The following is a 21,571-nucleotide window of genomic DNA, read 5'->3' on the forward strand; positions in this document are numbered from 1 at the left end:
TCAGGGAGAGGACACTTAGGCTCAGGGCTGGGAGGTTCGGCAGAAACATGTGCATTCTGCTGCTGCTCCTGGGCCACCATACAACCGGACAGGTCTTAGACCACACCCACCAAACCCTGCAACTGACTTGCGAGGTTACTCACGGCCTCCATTCGAGAGCAAAAACAACCCCGCTGGGCAATTTTAAGGGCCAGTTATTATGTTACAGTAATCTACCTTGGATACGCCAGCCCGGGTTGCCCTGTATCTTACCCGCAACCCCTGTCCCTGCCTACTTGCCTCTACTCCTGGCTAACCCCAGGCTGGCAACTGGGCGGCGGTCCCTACGCTATCTAGGGAGCCGAGAAAGAGTGCTGGCATACCTAGAAGAAATGGGTAGACTACCGACAGGACAAGCAGATGTAAAAGAACCAACACGAAACAATACTAGATAGGACTGAGGCAGATGGAACAACCTGGCAGATGGTAACCAAATAGCAGACAAGCTGACAGAGGAAGGAGACCTACAGATGAAGACTAGCTATCAACCTGAAGGAAACCAATAACTGGCAGTGAATGCACCTCACTGCCAGCCTTATAAACAGAAGCCTCTGCCCATGGGGCGGAGAAAGGGAGGCGCTACCTCCCAGCAGGATCCAGTATACAGGAGCTCATGAACGGATCCGCAATCACAGACGCACGTGCGGTGCCGCCTGGACCCACAAGCGTGCGCACCCCGCCGACCAGCCACCCGCGCCCCCGACAACAAGCCAGGGGGATGCGCCCCGACCCCGGGAGCCAGCGCCCGGACGCCGCCGCATGGTAACAATTACAGTTTCCTGCACTCTGCCATATGCATGTGAGAGTGTGTGTAACAGAGATAAATCAGAAAGAAGCCTGCTAGAAATGTTGTGTCTGTACTGTCCTCTTGCTGTATTATTGGAAAATTAAGGCTGGATTCCGTGAGTAAAAGAAACCGTGTACCTCCAGTTTTGAAAGTTAACTTTGTGTGTGGACTCTATTATTTGCCAACGATTAATTATTATGGAAAGAGAGGTACTGGCATCACGTGACAACACTGTAGAGATTAATTGCCACCGTCTACATTTTGCCTGTTCTATTTTTGCATCTGTGCGCGACCGAGCTGGGCCTTTGCCACCATTGCAAGGAGGAGATCATAGAGCCACCCGTGGCAATCATCTGGAGAACATCCCCGTGGTCTCCTCCGCAACAGCGCGCCTCCAGCTCAGACACTGCATGTGTGTTTAAGTGTGTATGTATGTATATGTATATGTATGTGTATATATATATATATATATATATATATATATATATATATATATATATATATATATGTATGTGTATATATATATATATATATATATATATATATATATATATATATATATATATGTATGTATTCATTTTCAATATGGTGGGAGAGCATCACCTGTGGTGGCACATACTGTCATAACTTAGGATTGTTAAATAAGGCTTCTGGGAGTATAGTATCCTATTCAGACATTGCCGATTTAATAAGACATTTACATCAGTACTTTGAAGCCAAATATAGGAAACGCAAGACACATGTAGAGGAAAGATGTATACTTCTTCACTTTTTGCATTCAGACTTGATTTTGGCTTCGAAATTCTTATTCACACACTGAAGATTTGATGCGCATTTTGCATAAGGCCTAAAGGTACACCTCTGATGGAAAAAGTGTATATCTTAGATGTTGGAGACAAATGATTCAGTTGTGTATGTATACACAGGCTGCTTCACCTGAGCTGTTACATATATTATAACAGGTCAAAGGATTCGATGTTTGAGGCTCAGCTGACTGCTGTGTCACCTTTAAACTACCTGCTTTCATCAAACAACCTTTTGTCTTGACATGAACTGAAGAAGCCGCACCCTGCAGCTTATGGTGTTGCTCAAAAATGCTGGGAATTTTATCTGAGGTCTGAAAAGGATTTCAGGCTTTTAGTGACTAATGTGTACTAATAATAGTGGGTGCAGTCATTGCAGATGCTGTCTGTTGTAGTCTATTCAACCTTGACAAATAGTAAAGTGGCAATCACAATCTTTTTATTGTTTTTTAGTAAGAGAAATAAAGTAATCTTGTATATATGAAACCTTTTTAATAGCTAAGAAAAATAAATGATGTTACAGCAAGCTTTCAAAATTACTTACATTTCATTAGGCCTCCTGCACATAGGCAGATTCTGGACTTTGTAGCAAATCCAACCTGTAGCATGCTAAGCCAAACCACGAGTGGAAATCGATTTCGAGGCCTTAGGGCGCCTGCACACTCGCGTTTTTCTTGTGCGTTTTTTTCACGCAATATTGCTGCGTTTTTTCACGCGATTGTCGATGGGACTTTCTAATGTTAAAAATCCAGGGAGGTGGAAAGGAGGCAGAGAGGGGGCAGGAGCTCAGAGCACTGCTCCCGGCTCTTCCAGCCTCCTCCGCCTGCAGAGAGAGACGCCGTATATTGGCCGGCGTGAAATGCACACCGTATTACCTGCGAAAAAAAATTGGCTAATAGAACCAATGGATTGTTATGAAAGCGTTCAGATGGGCAAATTTTAAGTGCGTAAAAAAATTACACCTAAATAATAGGACATGTGCGACTGAAATCCCACAAGTGAAATTCCCTGCTGCATGAAAAGAAAGGACATGACCTATCTTTGGTGCGTGAGGCGCAGGAGTTTCTATAGGCTCCTATGGGAGCAGGATAACAAGCAACATTCTTTATTTTTCCAAGCCCTTTTTATAGGATTAAGAAAGGGATTCTGCGACATTTTCTTCCAGCAGCTAGAATAGTCATTCCTAGACATTGGAGACCCCCCACTGCCCCCTCTGTTTCTAAATGAGTTACTAAAGTAAATTATTTGCAATGTATGGAGAGCATTATGGCTGGTAACAATGACAGGATTGATACATTTGACTTGGGGCGGCTGGATGGATTTTAAAGACAATGTGGAATTAGCTAATTGACTTTCATAAGTCTTTCTTCTTCAATCTCTCCCACCTCCTCTCACTCTCATTTCTTCCTCCCCTCCTCATTCCTTCCCCCCCTTCCTTTTCCTTATGTTTCTGTTATGTGAAATTTGTCTGTTTTTGTCTCTTCTTCTTGTAGTTAATATTTTATGGTTTTTGACATCTTATGTGGCCTAATTTTTTTAGCTAATTGCCAGTAGTTATTTTTCAACTTGCCTTTCCTACCATTTTGCTATTATTTTTTATTTTACTGTCGTCAATATCGTGGCCTACTATACTCTGACATTTTTTTGCAGAATCAAAGGTTATAAAACAAGATAAAAAGTCTTTGGTGGCTGATTAGTTTAAATGTAGCTGCTGGAGGCATGCACTCAGATGCTGCCTTTCGAATGATAGGAATGACATTGCTAAAGCTCATGTGAACACATGTTATAATTCCTCATTGAACATGTGTCAACCAATTTAGCCAAAATATTCAGTAGCTGTGACCAGACATGAATCATATTGCAAAACTAACATTTAACTGCTGGAGGGCTTTACTAGAAAAAAACTTTACATTGGTTAGGTAAAGGTACTGCAAAAGAAGTTTGACTATTGCTAAACGTTATGCTGTTATTACAGTAGTACAGGGTTTACAAAGCTGATCACTAAGGAACATTTCACACAGAATGGAATATTCCACAACAGTGTTGTGGAAAATGCCCTTCTACAGAATATTCAGCCCCCAAATCCGCACTGCAGATTTTGGTGCGGAACTGAAAATGACAGAATCAAAATCCGCACTTAGCAATACGGATTCTGGTGTGGAATTCAATGGAACAGCATATTCCCCAACGCTGTTGCTAGTACTAAAAGAAATATAGCCCCTCATAGCAGATGATTAAGGGACTGCATAAATATAACCACAATAAGGATTGTTTCACGCACAACATTCCTTGGGGAAAAACACAGTTAGGCAATTTTGTGAAACATTTTGAGAAAAAGCTAAAAATGCATAAAAAAATTAGATATATAAAAGAATGACGTCTACTCTTCTTTTCTGCTGAATTCAGGGTTTGGCTCAAAAAACGGCATCAAAAATTGCAGGAGCGGTTTTCCAAAAACGAATGAAATCAGATTCCATCAGGAAAAATGTTTCCCTGTTTTATTCTCATGGGATGCAATCCCAATCTTGGCACAAAATATACTGCTCATATACGGAGTGCTATTACGGCCGTTTTATAAGTGTCTACAGTCATAGAAAACTCTTTCAACAATTCAATTCAAGAAATCTGTCTTCAGTGCTGGGTTCTGGGTCACATTGGTAGAAAAGTCCTCAATGTAGAACCCAAACATTTGTCCCTAAGCAACATTATACAGCAATGTACACAATCTGTAGACAGTTATATCGGGCCCAGTCCCCCAGCATAAAAATTTCCTATATTACACACACTTTTTCATCTTAATCCCATGCGAGAGAATATGCATTTATCCATGTTCACAAATAGTTATGTATATATATATATATATATATATATATATATATATATATATATATATATATTCTAATTTCAAGAGAAAAGTTGAAAAAAATGCTTCAGTCAATGTTTCACAATTAGAGATGAGCGAACACCAAAATGTTCGGGTGTTCGTTATTCGGAACGAACTTCCCGTGATGCTCGAGGGTTCGTTTCGAACAACGAACCCCATTGAAGTCAATGGGCGACCAGAACATTTTTGTATTTCGCCGATGCTCGCTAAGGTTTTCATGTGTGAAAATCTGGGCAATTCAGGAAAGTGATGGGAATGACACAGTGACGGATAGGGCAGGCGAGGGGCTACATGTTGGGCTGCATCTCAAGTTCACAGGTCCCACTATTAAGCCACAATAGCGGCAAGAGTGGGCCCCCCCCCCCCAACAACTTTTACTTCTGAAAAGCCCTCATTAGCATGGCATACCTTTGCTAAGCACCACACTACCTCCAACAAAGCACAATCACTGCCTGCATGACACACCACTGACACTTCTCCTGGGTTACATGCTGCCCAACCGCCCCCCCTCCCCCCCACAGCGCACACCAAACTGTCCCTGCGCAGCCTTCAGCTGCCCTCATGCCACACCACCCTCATGTCTATTTAGAAGTGCGTCTGCCACGACGAGGGACCGCAGGCACACACTGCACAGGGTTGGCACGGCTAGGTAGCGACCCTCTTTAATAGGGGCGGGGCGATAGCCCACAATGCTGTACAGAAGCAATGAGAAATATAATCCTGTGCCACCGCCATCAGGAGCTGCACACCTGGGCATAGCAATGGGGAACCTATGTGCCACACACTATTCATTCTGTCAAGGTGTCTGCATGCCCCAGTCAGACTGGTAATATGCACCTTAACAGTAACCGCGCTGGTGGTAATGTGGTGGTGACTGCGGACCTAGTAGCACGGTTGTATTTTGTTGGTTTTCGGAATGTGGCCAGGATTAAGTAGGCCGTGGCGGGGGGATGGTGGGGGGGCTCTCTTGTAGTGTCGGTAAAGGTGAAATTCTTGGACTGCCACCAGACGAACCAATGCAAAGGCATTTGCCAACAATGTTTTCCCTGTTGGAGGAGGAGGGGGATGTTTTTGAGGCACTACGTGTCCTCTCCACGTGTCCGTGGTTATATACACCTTAACAGTAACCGCGTTGGTGGTAATGTGGTGGTGACTGCGGACCTAGTAGCACGGTTGTATTTTGTTGGTTTTCGGAATGTGGCCAGGATTAAGTAGGCCGTGGCGGGGGGATGGTGGGGGGGCTCTCTTGTAGTGTCGGTAAAGGTGAAATTCTTGGACTGCCACCAGACGAACCAATGCAAAGGCATTTGCCAACAATGTTTTCCCTGTTGGAGGAGGAGGGGGATGTTTTTGAGGCACTACGTGTCCTCTCCACGTGTCCGTTCCATGTCAGCAATAGTAGCACTCAAGACAGGCCCCAGTAACAATTCTGAAGCAGCAGTATAGCGGGAGCGCAGTCTTCGTTCCATGTAAGCAATAGTAGCACTCAAGACAGGCCCCAGTAACAATTCTGAAGCAGCAGTATAGCGGGAGCGCAGTCTTCGTTCCATGTAAGCAATAGTAGCACTCAAGACAGGCCCCAGTAACAATTCTGAAGCAGCAGTATAGCGGGAGCGCAGTCTTCGTTCCATGTAAGCAATAGTAGCACTCAAGACAGGCCCCAGTAACAATTCCGAAGCAGCAGTATAGCGGGAGCGCAGTCTTCGTTCCATGTAAGCAATAGTAGCACTCAAGACAGGCCCCAGTAACAATTCCGAAGCAGCAGTATAGCGGGAGCGCAGTCTTAGTTCCATTTCAGTAGCCTTAGTATAGCCAAGGCACAAGTGACATTTATGTAGCTAAAGTGTAGGCCAACCCCACACACCTTTCTGTACCATGAGTGCAGGCGAAGAACATAGAAATTACTATGATTACACTGTAGGTGAGGGCCCCAAAAAATTGGTGTACCAACAGTACTAATGTACCTCAGTAAAAATTGGCCATGCCCAACCAAGATGGCAGGTGAATCGCTTTGGTTAATGTGGCTTAAGTGGTAACTAGGCCTGGAGGCAGCCCAGTGTAGCGAAAAATTGGTTCAAGTTAAAGTTCCAACGCTTTTAAGCTAATTGAAACTTATAAAAATTGTTCTGAAAAATTATTTGAGTGAGCCTTGTGGCCCTAAGAAAAATTGCCCGTTCAGCGTGATTACGTGAGGTTTCAGGAGGAGGAGCAGGAGGAGGAGGAGGAGGAATATTAGACACAGATTGATGAAGCAGAAATGTCCCCGTTTTGGATGGTGAGAGAGAACGTAGCTTCCATCCGCGGGTGCAGCCTACGTATTGCTTACGTATCGCTGCTGTCCGCTGGTGGAGAACAGAAGTCTGGGGAAATCCAGCCTTTGTTCATCTTGATGAGTGTTAGCCTGTCGGCACTGTCGGTTGACAAGCGGCTACGCTTATCTGTGATGATTCCCCCAGCCGCACTAAACACCCTTTCCGACAAGACGCTAGCCGCAGGACAAGCAAGCACCTCAAGGGCATACAGGGCTAGTTCAGGCCACGTGTCCAGCTTCGACACCCAGTAGTTGTAGGGGGCAGAGGCGTCACCAAGGATGGTCGTGCGATCCGCTACGTACTCCCTCACCATCCTTTTACAGTGCTCCCGCCGACTCAGCCGTGACTGGGGAGCGGTGACACAGTCTTGGTGGGGAGCCATAAAGCTGGCCAGGCCCTTAAAGACTGTTGCACTGCCTGGGATGTACATGCTGCTCGATCTACGCACATCCCCTGCTACCTTGCCCTCGGTACTGCGCCTTCTGCCACTAGCGCTGTCGGCTGGGAATTTTACATCAGCTTGTCCGCAAGGGTCCTGTGGTATAGCAACACTCTCGAACCCCTTTCCTCTTCGGGAATCAGAGTGGGCAGGTTCTCCTTATACCGTGGATCGAGCAGTGTGTACACCCAGTAATCCGTCGTGGCCAGAATGCGTGCAACGCGAGGGTCACGAGAAAGGCATCCTAACATGAAGTCAGCCATGTGTGCCAGGGTACCAGTACGCAACACATGGCTGTCCTCACTAGGAAGATCACTTTCAGGATCCTCCTCCTCCTCCTCCTCCTCCTCAGGCCATACACGCTGAAAGGATGACAGGCAATCAGCCGGTGTACCGTCAGCAGCGGCCCAAGCTGTCTCTTCCCCCTCCTCCTCATCCTCCTCATGCTCCTCCTCCTCCTCCTGTACGCGCTGAGAAATAGACAGGAGGGTGCCCTGACTATCCAGCGGCATACTGTCTTCCCCCGCCCCCGTTTCCGAGCGCAAAGCAGCTGCCTTTATGGTTTGCAGGGAATTTCTCAAGATGCATAGCAGAGGAATGGTGACGCTAATGATTGTAGCATCGCCGCTCACCACCTGGGTAGACTCCTCAAAATTAGGAGGAGGAGGAGGGTGCTTTAGTGGAGGAAGCATACACCTCCGCAGATACCAGCACCGAGCTGGGGCCCGCAATTCTGGGGGTGGGTAGGACGTGAGCGGTCCCAGGCTCTGACTCTGTCCCAGCCTCCACTAAATTCACCCAATGTGCCGTCAGGGAGATGTAGTGGCCCTGCCCGCCTGTGCTTGTCCACGTGTCCGTAGTTAAGTGGACCGTGGCAGTAACCGCGTTGGTGAGGGCGCGCACAATGTTGCGGGAGACGTGGTCGTGCAGGGCTGGGACGGCACATCGGGAAAAGTAGTGGCGACTGGGAACTGAGTAGCGCGGGGCCGCCGCCTCCATGATACTTTTGAAGGACTCAGTTTCCACAACCCTATACGGCAGCATCTCAAGGCTGATGAATTTTGCTATGCGGACGGTTAACGTTTGAGCGTGCGGGTGCGTGGCGGCGTACTTGCGCTTGCGCTCGAACACATTTGCGCAAGCGACGGCTGAACGGTGCGCTGAACTACACTGCTGGATGGGGCCGAGGACAGCGGAGATGAGGGTGTGGGTGCAGGCCATGAGGCGGTAGTGCCTGTGTCCTGAGAGGGGGGTTGCATCTCAGTGGCAGGTTGGGGCACAGGGGGAGAGGCAGGGGTGCAAACCGGAGGCGGTGAACGGCCTTCGTCCCACCTTGTGGGGTGCTTGGCCATCATATGTCTGCGCATGGTGGTGGTGGTGAGGCTGTTGGTGTTGGCTCCCCGGCTGAGCTTTGCGCAACAAAGGTTGCACACCACTGTTCGTCGGTCGTCAGGCGTCTCTGTGAAAAACTGCCAGACCTTAGAGCACCTCGGCCTCTGCAGGGTGGCATGGCGCGAGGGGGCGCTTTGGGAAACACTTGGTGGATTATTCGGTCTGGCCCTGCCTCTACCCCTGGCCCTGGCCACCGCACTGCCTCTTGCAACCTGCCCTGCTGATGCCCTTGACTCCCCCTCTGAAGACCTGTCCTCCTGAGTAAGCGTTGCACACCAGGTGGGGTCAGTCACCTCATCGTCCTGCTGCTCTTCCTCCGAATCCTCTGTGCGCTGCTCCCTTGGACTTACTGCCCTTACTACTACCTCACTGCAAGACAACTGTGTCTGATCGTCATCGTCCTCCTCACCCACAGAAAGTTGTTGAGACAGTTGGCGGAAGTCCCCAGCCTCTTCCCTCGGACCCCGGGAACTTTCGAATGGTTGGGCATCAGTGACGATAAACTCCTCTGGTGGGAGAGGAACCGCTGCTGCCCAATCTAAGCAGGGGCCCGAGAACAGTTCCTGGGAGTGTTCCCGCTCCTGAGCAGGTGTCATTGTAGTGGAGTGAGGAGGCTGGGAGGAAGGAGGAGCAGCAGACAGAGGATTCGGATTTGCAGCAGTGGACGGCGCAGAACTGCGTGTTGACGATAGGTTGCTCGAAGCACTTTCTGCCATCCAGGACAGGACCTGCTCACACTGCTCATTTTCTAATAACCGTCTCCCGCGTGGACCCATTAATTGGGCGATGAATGTGGGGACGCCAGAAACGTGCCTCTCTCCTAATCGCGCAGCAGTCGGCTGCGACACACCGGGATCAGGAGCTCGGCCTGTGCCCACACCCTGACTTGGCCCTCCGCGTCCTCGGCCGCGTCCACGTCCTCTAGGCCTACCCCTACCCCTCAGCATGCTGTATTACCAGTGATTTGATTTCACAGGCAGGAAATAAATTGGCGCAAGACTGCAGGCCAAATATAATTTTTTCCCTTTTTGGAAAACGAAAGGCCCCACTGCCTCTAGTGAATGAATAATCTAAGTTTAATAACTGTGCTGTGTCCCTGCTAATGTGTCACAGAACGTGAGGGTAGCAGAGTTATTATAACTCTGGCAGAGCAGGTATTTTTTTTCCCAATTAAGGAAAGCAAATGGCGAAGCCAGCAGTAAAGCGTAGCTGGGTGCGTATGATTTAGCAATGTTTTTCACGCAGCTCACACGTGTCCACCGCTCGTAAGGACGGACAGAGGCTGGACAAATAGATTTGTTTTCACTTGTTTTTCCACCAAAAGGCAGCACTGCGTATATTCAATGAACATGAGAAGTTTAATAACTGTGCTGTGTCCCTGCTAATGTGTCACAGAACGTGAGGGTAGCAGAGTTATTATAACTCTGGCAGAGCAGGTATTTTTTTTCCCAATTAAGGAAAGCAAATGGCGAAGCCAGCAGTAAAGCGTAGCTGGGTGCGTATGATTTAGCAATGTTTTTCACGCAGCTCACACGTGTCCACCGCCCGTAAGGACGGACAGAGGCTGGACAAATAGATTTGTTTTCACTTGTTTTTCCACCAAAAGGCAGCACTGCGTATATTCTATGAATAATAACTGTGTTGTGGCCCTGCCTATACAATTCTTTCCCTGCAGTATCAATGGAGGGTGGAATGCTCTGCAGAGGCGATTTTGAGAAGCCCAAAAAAAATGCAGCACAGCTAACAGCAGCCTGGACAGTACTGCACACGGATAAATATGGCCCTAGAAAGGACCGTTGAGGTTCTTGAAGGCTACACTCACTCCTAACACTCTCCCTGCCTATGCAGCACTTCTGTCCCTAATGCCAGGTGCAACGCTCTGCAGAGCCGATTTTGAGAAAAAAAAAATGCCACTGCTAACAGCAGCCAACACACAGCTATCAGTGGCCCTAATAAGGACCTTTGGGGGGTCTTGAAGCCTACACTAACTACCAATTCTTTCCCTACAGCAGCTCCGGTATAAACAGCACTGTCCCTCATCTAACTCACCAGGCATCTGAGGCGAGCCGCGGGAGGGGCCGACTTTTATATTAGGCGAACACCTGATCTCGCCAGCCACTCACAGCAGGGGGGTGGTATAGGGCTTAAACGTTGCAGGGGGAAGTTGTAATGCCTTCCCTGTCTTTCAATTGGCCAGAAAAGCGCGCTAACGTCTCAGGGAAGGAAGTGAAAGTAACCAGAACACCGCATGGTGTTCGTTACGAATAACGAACATCCCGAACACCCTAATATTCGCACGAATATCAAGCTCGGACGAACGCGTTCGCTCATCTCTATTCACAATGTTTTTGTGTGATTCTTTTTTTTTGCCCCCACTCCTCTCCTAAGTAGGGACAAAAGTAGCAATATCATGTCACCTAGCTAAAAAATAATTTTTTCCATTCCCCAGTTTCTAAGTATGTAGAAAAAGTAGTTTATACCATCAAAACTTGTGGCATCTCTATGATAAGAAATGAAACTATGAAAAGGCAAGCTGACTGTGACATTGACTGGCAGTAGTCATATTGTCTTGTAGCATAAACTGGAAAAATATTCTAGAAGAGAAGATATGAAAAGGGAAGACTATAATAAAATATGAAAATGAATTTATATATAACATTATTACTATTTTTTTCTCTGATTCCAGCAGAGACCAGTTTGCAAACTGCAGAAAAATAAAAATAAATTCTCAAAACTCTGTTACGAGCTTATGCTTATCACAGAGATGTAGTAAATTTTAAATAGGTTTTCTGACCTTTTAAAAACAACTTGCCCAGGGTAGGGAATGGAATTCAAAAAATAAAATGACCATTATCCATCCAATCACTGTGCCTCTGATCCAGTGCTGCTGACTCTGTCTCCTCTGCTCCGATCCCTGCTGAAACATGAAGCAATCCAAAGCCTCAGCAGCACCACAAAAAAATCGGCAGCACCGCAGCTCTCGCGGGGCTACCCACTTTAGTATCAAATATCGATTGAATTGCTATTTTGCATTTCAGAAATGTAATATGATGTTAACTATTTTGCTTCCTTAGTTGTTAAAGGAGTTGTACAGGCTTAGGAAAACATGGCTGCTTTCTCCCAGAAGTAGCACCACACTTGTCCACAGGTTATGTGTAGCATTGCAACCCAGCCCTACTCATCTCAGTGCAGTTAAGCTGCAATACCATGAACAGGTGTGCTGCCGTTTCTGGAAGAAGGCAGTCATCTTTTCCTAATCCCTTTTTCAGCAGAATTTCTTCAAAATGTCTGCTTCACTCAATTTTCATATCTCTACTAATCATATCTTTCTCGGTCCTATAGGTAAGTGGTATAAACGTCATTTAACCTATCAGATTCTGAACTGGCCTTGGTATCTATCCCAGCATCAAGTGAGACAGGCGGTTCAAGCAGCCTTCCAGCTGTGGGGTAATGTCTCTTCTCTGACGTTCTCAGAAGCCGTAGGAGATTCCGCAGATATTCGGTTGGCGTTCTTTGATGGAGAGCACAACGATGGGGCCAGGCATGCATTTGATGGACCAGGTGCTATTTAATTTCTTCTTGTAAGCTTTGTTTATAAAATATATTGCTCTGATATAACTTTTGTATCTTTGGTATAGAAGCCTTGAATACCAATTAGTGATAAAAATGTTTGTCTTCTAGCATATAATCTATAGTTCTGGGATACATACATATATACATAGTGAGTTATAGTCACCCCGTGGGCCAAGCTTTAATAAAATATATTCTACCGGGTTGTGAATTTTCTAGTGCTTTTTGAGGCTTCCCATCGCTCTACTCAAGTGGTTTTATGCTTTATAACAGGTGGTGCTTTGGCACATGCTTTCTTTCCAAGAAGAGGAGAAGCTCACTTTGACAATGCTGAGCATTGGTCATTAAATGGAAAGGGCAGGAATCTGTTTGTTGTCTTTGCACATGAAATTGGGCACACACTTGGACTCCAACACTCACCCTTCAAAAATGCCCTTATGTCTCCATATTACAAGAAGCTGGGCAAGGAATATGTGCTGAACTTTGATGATATCTTGGCCATCCAAACACTCTATGGTAAATCCTCATTGTTGATGTATTGTGAACCTATGATTTCCCATTATTATAACCATAAGTTGTGCATACACAGTGATATTTTTTTGGCAGATCTTATCCTTTTCAGTAGGATCTGCTGGTAATCTAATGTAGATAAGTGCTGGCTAAAGACACCCCTACCTTCAATAGCTGTTGACTGAAGAAGCGATTTCTTCCAATTCTTCCTTCAGGTGTTTTCAATATACATGTGATGATTGGCCAGTCCTGCTGAAATTGATTGGTTTGGTCGCCTTTCCCTAATGTGTATGAGGGCCTTAAAGGGGTTGTCCCGCGCCGAAACGTTTTTTTTTTTTTTCAATAGCCCCCCCGTTTGGCGCGAGACAAACCCGATGCAGGGGTTAAAAAAGAAAACCGGATAGTGCTTACCTGAATCCCCGCGCTCCGGTGACTTCTTACTTACCTGGTGAAGATGGCCGCCGGGATCTTCACCCTCAGTGGACCGCAGGTCTTCTGTGCGGTCCATTGCCGATTCCAGCCTCCTGATTGGCTGGAATCGGCACGTGACGGGGCGGAGCTACGAGGAGCCGCTCTCCGGCACGAGCGGCCCCATTCAGAAAAGAAGAAGACCGGACTGCGCAAGCGTGTCTAATCCGGCGATTAGACGCTGAAAATTAGACGGCACCATGGAGACGAGGACGCTAGCAACGGAACAGGTAAGTGAATAACTTCTGTATGGCTCATAATTAATGCACAATGTACATTACAAAGTGCATTAATATGGCCATACAGAAGTGTATACCCCCACTTGCTTTCGCGGGACAACCCCTTTAACCCTAATGGTCATCGGTTTTCAGCTAATTCCCTTCCAGTTATGAGAATAAGCTATTCTGGACCTGTGTGCCCCCTCCCTTCCCAGAGATGATACCATGTGTGCTCAGCTTCACCAAACATGGATGTTAATAATGGGGGATCAGTTGGGATTACTGCAGGCTATACAATTTATAGCTGGCAGTACTAAATAAGGGTATGCTATTAAGTCTGCTTTATTTTACCTATTTATTGTTGAGATCACAGACGCAGGATAATATTTCTGTAAATTCGATTGTACAATAAAATATTACAATGTGTAAAATATTTAATAAAATATATAGAATCTATAGGCTGTAAGTAAAGGGCCAGCAATATAGGGAGATAAAATGGTTATGGCACTTTTAGTTGTTACAAAAACTATAAAAGTTAGAAACTGATATGAGGAGGGGATCAGTGAATGAGACTAGTGCGTCTTTCGCTTTCGAGGAGGATGTCTACTGTCTAATAATCATTTCTCTGTACTCTGAATGAAAGAATTCATTGTATTACCAGTTCAGTCTTACCCTATCCAGTAACTGCATTCTTTTATACAGAACTTTATTACTTTGGGCTGTTGTGTTAGAACAGAATTGTCCTTCTCCTCTGTTCATTTTTCTTTGCCGTTCCTATTAATCAAGCATTTTTGCATTGAATTATATTCAAATTCCCTCTAACACTTTCCAAGCGCCTATATTGCATCAATGACTATTAAGAACAGTTTGACTTCATGATGCGTTGGTGATGTAATGGGCAGTTATATGTAAAAATATGCAGCATGAGGATGCCAGTGTATGGAGACCATACACCTTCCTAGTATGGAGCTATATTGTCTTCATGTGCTGCCGTCCAGGCTTCATTGAGTACCCATGTATGAAGGTATTGTAGAGTATTTTTTTGTCAAATTCCTTAGAAATCTGACAGATTAAGTCTCTTTGTGCTTCCGTTGAAAACTGCAGGCATACAGGAGAGGCCTCATGCACTTCTATGGGACCTTATTACAGCTTTGTACTAAACTGAGCCATAATATGGCCATGTGTATAAGCTCTTACGAACAAGCTAACTAGCAATATTCACATGCAATCACTATGAAGCAAGAGACCACCCAAACACACAGAATGGGACTACCAAGTACTGAAGTGCATAAAATATCAGTTGTCCTCGCTACCTACGCCTAAGATGCTTTAAGATGCTAAAAAGTTGTAGGAAGCTTGATGTGTTGGGTTTCCGTGGCTAACCAGCCATGGAATAGCCTGATGTCAGTATGCCCAATGCCAAGTGTCAGCAGCATAAAGTACAATTCCATAAGATTCTGTAGCAGTAGCACAGTGGGAAAATTCAGCAGCAAAATCTGCAGCATTTCTGCTACATGTGAACGTACCCTATAGCCTTCCCTCACTTCATATTAATCATCAGTTATGGAATTACATGTTCAACATGGAAATATAGATAAGATCTGATGTGCACAGATTTGTAGAACATCTTGAAGTTGGTTTGCTTCAGTTTTGTTTTCTTTTTGACTTAGGGGCTCCCTCTAGTGGCAGACTTGTACAACGCCCTGGGAAAGATTTTTCCATGTTTGAAGACTGGAGTGCAGAAAACAGTGAAAGAAGAGCTCAAAGAAAGGACTATTGTCAGTCCATGTTTGATGCCATAACATGGGGTAAGCATGAAACAAAACAAGAGATCATTGAATTCATGCAAATTTTCACCTAATTGCTACTTATTAATGGATGTTATCAGCATCCATTTATAAATGCAGAATCATGGGCGGCAGTTTAAAAACATCACTCAAAATGCATTTAAATGTACAAGCCCCAGGAGCTTAAATATAAGATCCTAACCCAATGGTACTGAACCCTGGAGCAACTACATAAAGTGTATAGTCAGCTCTCTCCCCTATGTTGGAGATGCTCCTTTGAGGTAGGCAATATGATCCACCTATGGTGGGAATGTCCTCCAGTAGCCAGTCTATGGGGCGATGATATGTCCCTCTACAACTTGGCATGCGATTCCTCTGTTGCCTCAACTCTGGAAACTGCCCTCCTATCAATGTTTCCGGGACTCATTTCTAAGGAAAAAAAAGCCTCTTGCGCTTATTTTTTGTGGCGGCCAGACAGATCATCCCAAGGCTATGATTCCTCTGGGGCATCGTAGGTAGGATCCATGAACATTCTTATGAGATATGAGGCCTCCTTCCCTTTCCTTCTCTCCCCTCCGTTTGCTTCTTCCTTGGTTTTACTTATCTTTTACCTTTTGTTTCACAATATGTTAAGTTGAGTTTGTTCAGTAAAATAACAGCAACGGTTCTGTGTAAAACCGACAGCGGGGATATCTATAGACCCCAGACCCGGGTAGGTAATAAGCTGTATAGGTTGAGTCCATTAACCTGTATTGATCATGTTTACTTCAAATAACCTGTTGTCTAATAAAATATTATTGGACATAAATGTACAAGCCCAAATATAAAATCAAACTTTGTGGCAAGTAATCACTTTTCAACTCCTCCCTGACCATTGCTCACCTCTCAGATATGTAAAGCTTGTTAACCTAGTTGACTGAAAAAAAAACAACTTAAAGTGCACTTTTTCCTCCAACTCTCATAGCATGCTCACCCAACTTTTTCACACTCCTGAACAGAAAATTTTCCTACACGGCTGGACTTGAGCTTCATAATGCAAAATTGTCCTTTGGTTATCTTCACTCTATCTTTCATTACTAAACTTCCAACGTATACCTCTGACAAGGCTGCAATGTATCCCATTGTATAAACATACTCTGCAATACGTTGCTCAAAGGGTTCCTTTTGAATAAAGAAACCCTGTGATTCCATTGGCACATATTGGGGTTCATGGGCTTAGCTCACAGTGCACACTGTTTTGACACAAATAGTGTTGCATGCTTCACTATACTTCCTGCCAAATGACAGAACTGTGATGGTGTCCTGGTGATAGTGTGAACAGAGCTTTTCCTGGTATCCACACTAAGCTTAGATTATGAACGTGATGTGAACAAGGTTTAAAAAGACTATCAGCATAGGCATTGAGGAGGCACTGAATTTTGTGACCATTTGCCACTTATTCCTCCATAGCAGGGAACTAAAGAGGCTAGGAGTAACAATTAGGCAGAAAATTGGCCTATCGCATCTTGTATCCTAACTCTTAATTCTGACGTCATTGCAGTGGAATGTATTCCTAAAGAGACAGCACTGAGAACAACGCTTCTACACAGATCTCCTCTTCCTCAGTGAGAGTGGTACACATAGTACGTTACATAAGACCCGTCATTGCCCCCTACGATCTGGCGCCCTGTGCACCATGGCTAAAGCTGGCTATGTCTGCCTATGTATGCAGCAATATATTACCTGGATATGTCGCTGCAAGATTAGAAAGATGTGCCATTCATTGGTCTAACTTTGTCATCATATTAACCAGCGCACATTTTACTCCAGTACCATTTAGCGGTGCCCTTTTTGAATGTTTTTATCCTAGTTCTACTTAATTATGTTTATGTATTTTTTGCACAGATTTGAAGCAAACCTTGTACATCTTCAAAGGCCGCAGTTATTGGATGATGTCCCCAAATGGGAATATCTCTGAGCCACAGCTCACACAACAAAGATGGAAAAAGTTGCCTGCATTTATTGAAGCTGCAGCAGTGTCGGGCTCGGATGGAAAATTCTACTTCTTCAAAGGTTAGAAAAACATCTAACAATCTCAACACTAGGGCTGTGGAGTTGGTAAGCCAAATTTCCAACTCCCTCAATTTTTCCACACTCCAACGCCTTCATAAATAGCTTGTGTATAATAATTTGTAATTACAAATGTACTATAGTAAAATGGTAATGCCAGGCTTAAAGGGGTGGTCTCGCGAAAGCAAGTGGGTCTATACACTTCTGTATGGCCATATTAATGCACTTTGTAATATACATCGTGCATTAAATATGAGCCATACAGAAGTTATTCACTTACCTGCTCCGTTGCTAGCGTCCCCGTTGCCATGGTTCCGTCTAACTTCGGTGTCTTCTTGCTTTTTTAGACGCGCTTGCGCAGATGCATCTTCTCCCTTCGGCTGGTCTTGGAAGCATCGGCGTTTTGGCTCCGCCCCTTTTCGCGTCATCGCGTAGCTCCGCCCACGTCATGTGCCGATTCCAGCCAATCAGGAGGCTGGAACCGGCACACGTCATGGGGCGGAGCTACGCGATGATGCGTACAAGGGGGCGGAGCCAAAATGCCGATGCTGCCGAGCGGAGCCGAAGGGAGAAGAAGGGAGAAGACGGATCTGCGCAAGCGCGTCTAAAAAGGCAAGAAGACACCGAAATTAGACGGAACCATGGCGACGGGGACGCTAGCAACGGAGCAGGTAAGTGAATAACTTCTGTATGGCTCATATTTAATGCACGATGTATATTACAAAGTGCATTAATATGGCCATACAGAAGTGTATAGACCCACTTGCTTTCGCGAGACCACCCCTTTAATATATTAATTTATGTTTTCAATTTGAAGGTGGAGTTAGTACATTTCTTCCAACTTCAGCTAAAACGGACTTCCATTCCAACTCCACAGTTCTGATGAACACTGCAAAATAGCAAGGGAGATTTAGTGAGCAAAAAGTACTAAAATATTGTTGCAAATTATGTAAACAAAGGTACAAAAAAGTTCATAACAGGAACCAATTATATTATGCATTTTAGACCCTTTTTGTGACAACTTCAACATATTTTAAAAACGGTTTTTAAAAGAGCAAAGGGGTATGGGTAAGAGAAGTCCTAAAATACACAAAAATGAGCACCATTTCATCTGCTATGCCAGCAAAGAGGGAGTGTAAGGGGAAGTGTGTCTAATGTGCCAGATTGATAAACAGTAGACAACGCGATTTTAAAAGTTTATTTTTTCCTGTCAGCTTATTGTAAAATATAATGGAAAATGACTTTCATTTTGAAAAAAGTTTGCTTTAGTGGTCATGACAGTATGTATAATCATGAACTTGCCCTATACATATAATCTCGGTCAGCAATGTGACATTCAAAGTTTTGGCTCAATAACTGATAATAACTAGAGATGAGTGAGCATACTCGATAAGGCAAACTACTCGAGCGAGTAGTGCCTTATGCGAGTACCTGCCCACTTGTCTCTAAAGATTCGGCTGCCAGCGCTAGTGAGAGGTGAGTTGCAGCGGTGAGCAGGGGGGAGCGAGGGGGGGAGAGAGTGAGAGAGAGATCTCCCCTCCGTTCCTCCCCGCCCCCCGCCGACACCCGAATCTTTGGAGACGAGCGGGCAGGTACTCGAATAAGGCACTACTCGCTCGAGTAGTTTGCCTTAGCGAGTACGCTCGCTCATCTCGAATAATAACCATTTGTTTGTTATTCAAATAAAGTGAAAATACCACTGATTTCCGGGACACAAATTTTTTTTTGCTTAATTTGCACCATATTTGCTGCCTTGTGAATCATACAACATTAAACTATTGATACATTGGTGACTATATTTCAGAGTACTATCTACAGTTTGATTTGTTTTCTGGACTTCCACTCCTTTCATAGAAGTAGCAGACACCTATACATACCGATCACTCATGCAAACACTGCCCAAGACTTATGTACACGAGGCACCGGCCACACACAGACCAAAGGCTGCTGACACTTGTAAGCAAAATATTAAAGTGTCATGGGAACCAATCCTAATTGGCAACTCTAAGAGCTCTGAGAAAAAGAGACCTTTGTTGTGGTCACCAGGAATTAATAACCTGAGTCTTTTGCCTTTAGCATGAAATTAGCTGAGTTTACTATGTTGTCTGAATTGCTAAAAGGGCAAGCAGTATGTTATTGGCGCATGGATTTCAAGGCAAATGATATATGGTAATACTTTAGTAGCACATACATATATCAAATAATTTGTCTTCATGTATCTGGCCTTGTCTTGAACTTAGCCTCACTGTGATGTATGTAATACAGTATGTAATAAAGCACAAACAATATTAGTTACTGTAAAATAGTTACTTTTGTAAAATATATATTGGTTTACATGAGTATCTTTTTATAAGGTCAGGCTCACACAACTGTGCTTACCTGAAGGCTGTACGCGAATACACAGCAAGTACACAATGACATGCATACTTGCTGCATACCACAAATCCCCATACACTATCTTGGCAAGTATGTGTAGTATATGCCAAGATAGGACATGCTGCAAATTTTTTTGCGTGGGTAATACGCATGTAAAAAAAATAAAAGCAGGTGTAAGATGCCCAATAGATATCAATGGGCTACTGGCATTGTGTGTTGCACGCACGATGCACAACGACCATACGCTCATGTGAGACTGGCCTAAAGGCCTATTTACACTGGACGATTATCGCTAAAAATTCTCTAATCGGTGATCGTTTTAGCGATAATCGGTGCGTGTAAATGGGCGCAGGGCACCCGCTTTTCGGGCACTTTTAGCTGATCGTTAAAATCAAGCTCACCGAAAAATCATCACTCACTTTTATCAGTAGTTCTCCACGGGGGAGTGCTGATAGCATTGTTTCCCCGTGGAGAACAAAGGATCTGAGCACAGATATTAGCCTTGGGCTATTGGCTGTGTTCAGTGAAGGCTTCATTTGCATACATAATTGGTATTTAAGTAGCTGAGTAGCTACTTAAATACCAATTATTTTTTATGCAAAATAATTGCTCAAAGCTGTCGCGCAAACTGTTGTTTAAATGATCTTTGAGCAATTATTTGCTTGTGTAAATGGGCCTTAAGAGAAGTACTGATAACCTTATCTTTTTTATACTTTAGTAATGAACCCCTGATCAGCTCTCATTGTTACATAGTTTTATACACACACAGCACTTAATAAAAAAAAATTGTCTTGCTTTCCAGGTGGGAAATGTTGGCGATACAAAGGTTCCAGACTAGAGGCTGGCTTTCCTCGTAAGTGCAGTGATCATGGTCTCCCACGCCATCCTGACACAGCTCTGTATTTTCAACCACTTGGACATTTGGTCATTTTCAAAGGGGACAAGTACTATGTTTTCAATGAGAAATCATTCATAGTAGAGCCATATTATCCACGAAGTCTTCAAGACTGGAAAGGTGTCCCTCACAACACCAATGCAGCGCTGAGTCATCCCAATGGCTCAATCTACTTTTTCAGAGGTGAAAACTACTGGACATTTGATCAGAAGAGCCTGAAAGTCACTGCTTCCGGGAAGTGGATGCAAGACTTATCTTGGTTTGGCTGCCAAAATTCTTGATGTATAATAATTTGTAATTAATGCTAATAATTCCCAAACACCCCTGTATTATATGAAGACCATTAAGAATTAATCTGTAAAACAAAATACAGAATAAACTAATGGTTACAAAGTCATTTCTGAATTTTCTTTTTTACTTGTGAGGTTATTGTTTCAGCTGAACTGAAAACAGTTATACAATCCATTAAAAAGCATAAAAATTATGTTATCCTAGTAAAATACAGGAGCAAAAAGTCCCTAGCAGCACTACCACTATACCATGCAATGCAGGAAAGTCATCTGAGGTGTTTGCTTGTCGTCGGAATCCTGACTACAAAGAGAATTCAAAGTAATTGTAGGCAGAAAGGGGTGTAACCAGCAGCACACGGGAATCCTTCTTAATAAAAGTTACATCCTTAGGCTGCCTGTCCACGACTCCCTGCCTGTCCATGGGTTTGAATTGCATTCCCCGCGGCGATAATCCGGCCGCGGGGAACGCAGTGAAAGCTCTCTATAGCAACGCTATGGAGAGTGCTTCCCCCCTGTCCATGAGCGGAGAATCATTGCGATTCTCCCCTCGCAGGCGGCAATACGTAGCATGCTGCAAATTTACCATGATTCTCTGTGGTCAGCCTGTCAGATAGGCTGACAGGGGAGATCCGCCTGCCGGCTCCTCCACCTGGGCGGCGGATCTCCGCTGCGGAATACCGCAACGCCCGTGGACAGGCAGCCTTAGATGTGTCTTTATTGTGTCCACTTTAAAGAAGCTACGTTTCGGCCTT

General features: G+C 44.7%; 1 protein-coding gene across 1 annotated transcript in view; it reads left to right on the top strand.

The window, feature by feature from the left end:
- Positions 1-20,926, top strand: part of MMP28 (matrix metallopeptidase 28) — a 64,118-nt gene extending 43,192 nt beyond the window's left edge. Inside the window, exons 4-8 of the mRNA XM_066575134.1 lie at positions 11,999-12,217; positions 12,500-12,742; positions 15,093-15,230; positions 17,094-17,261; positions 20,437-20,926. Coding sequence (XP_066431231.1) covers positions 11,999-12,217; positions 12,500-12,742; positions 15,093-15,230; positions 17,094-17,261; positions 20,437-20,810 — 1,142 coding nt within the window. The 3' untranslated portion in view covers positions 20,811-20,926. The remainder of the gene's footprint in view (positions 1-11,998; positions 12,218-12,499; positions 12,743-15,092; positions 15,231-17,093; positions 17,262-20,436) is intronic.
- Positions 20,927-21,571: the final 645 nt, after the last annotated feature.

Source organism: Eleutherodactylus coqui, chromosome 1 (assembly GCF_035609145.1).
Source record: "Eleutherodactylus coqui strain aEleCoq1 chromosome 1, aEleCoq1.hap1, whole genome shotgun sequence".
Taxonomy (NCBI): domain Eukaryota; kingdom Metazoa; phylum Chordata; class Amphibia; order Anura; family Eleutherodactylidae; genus Eleutherodactylus; species Eleutherodactylus coqui.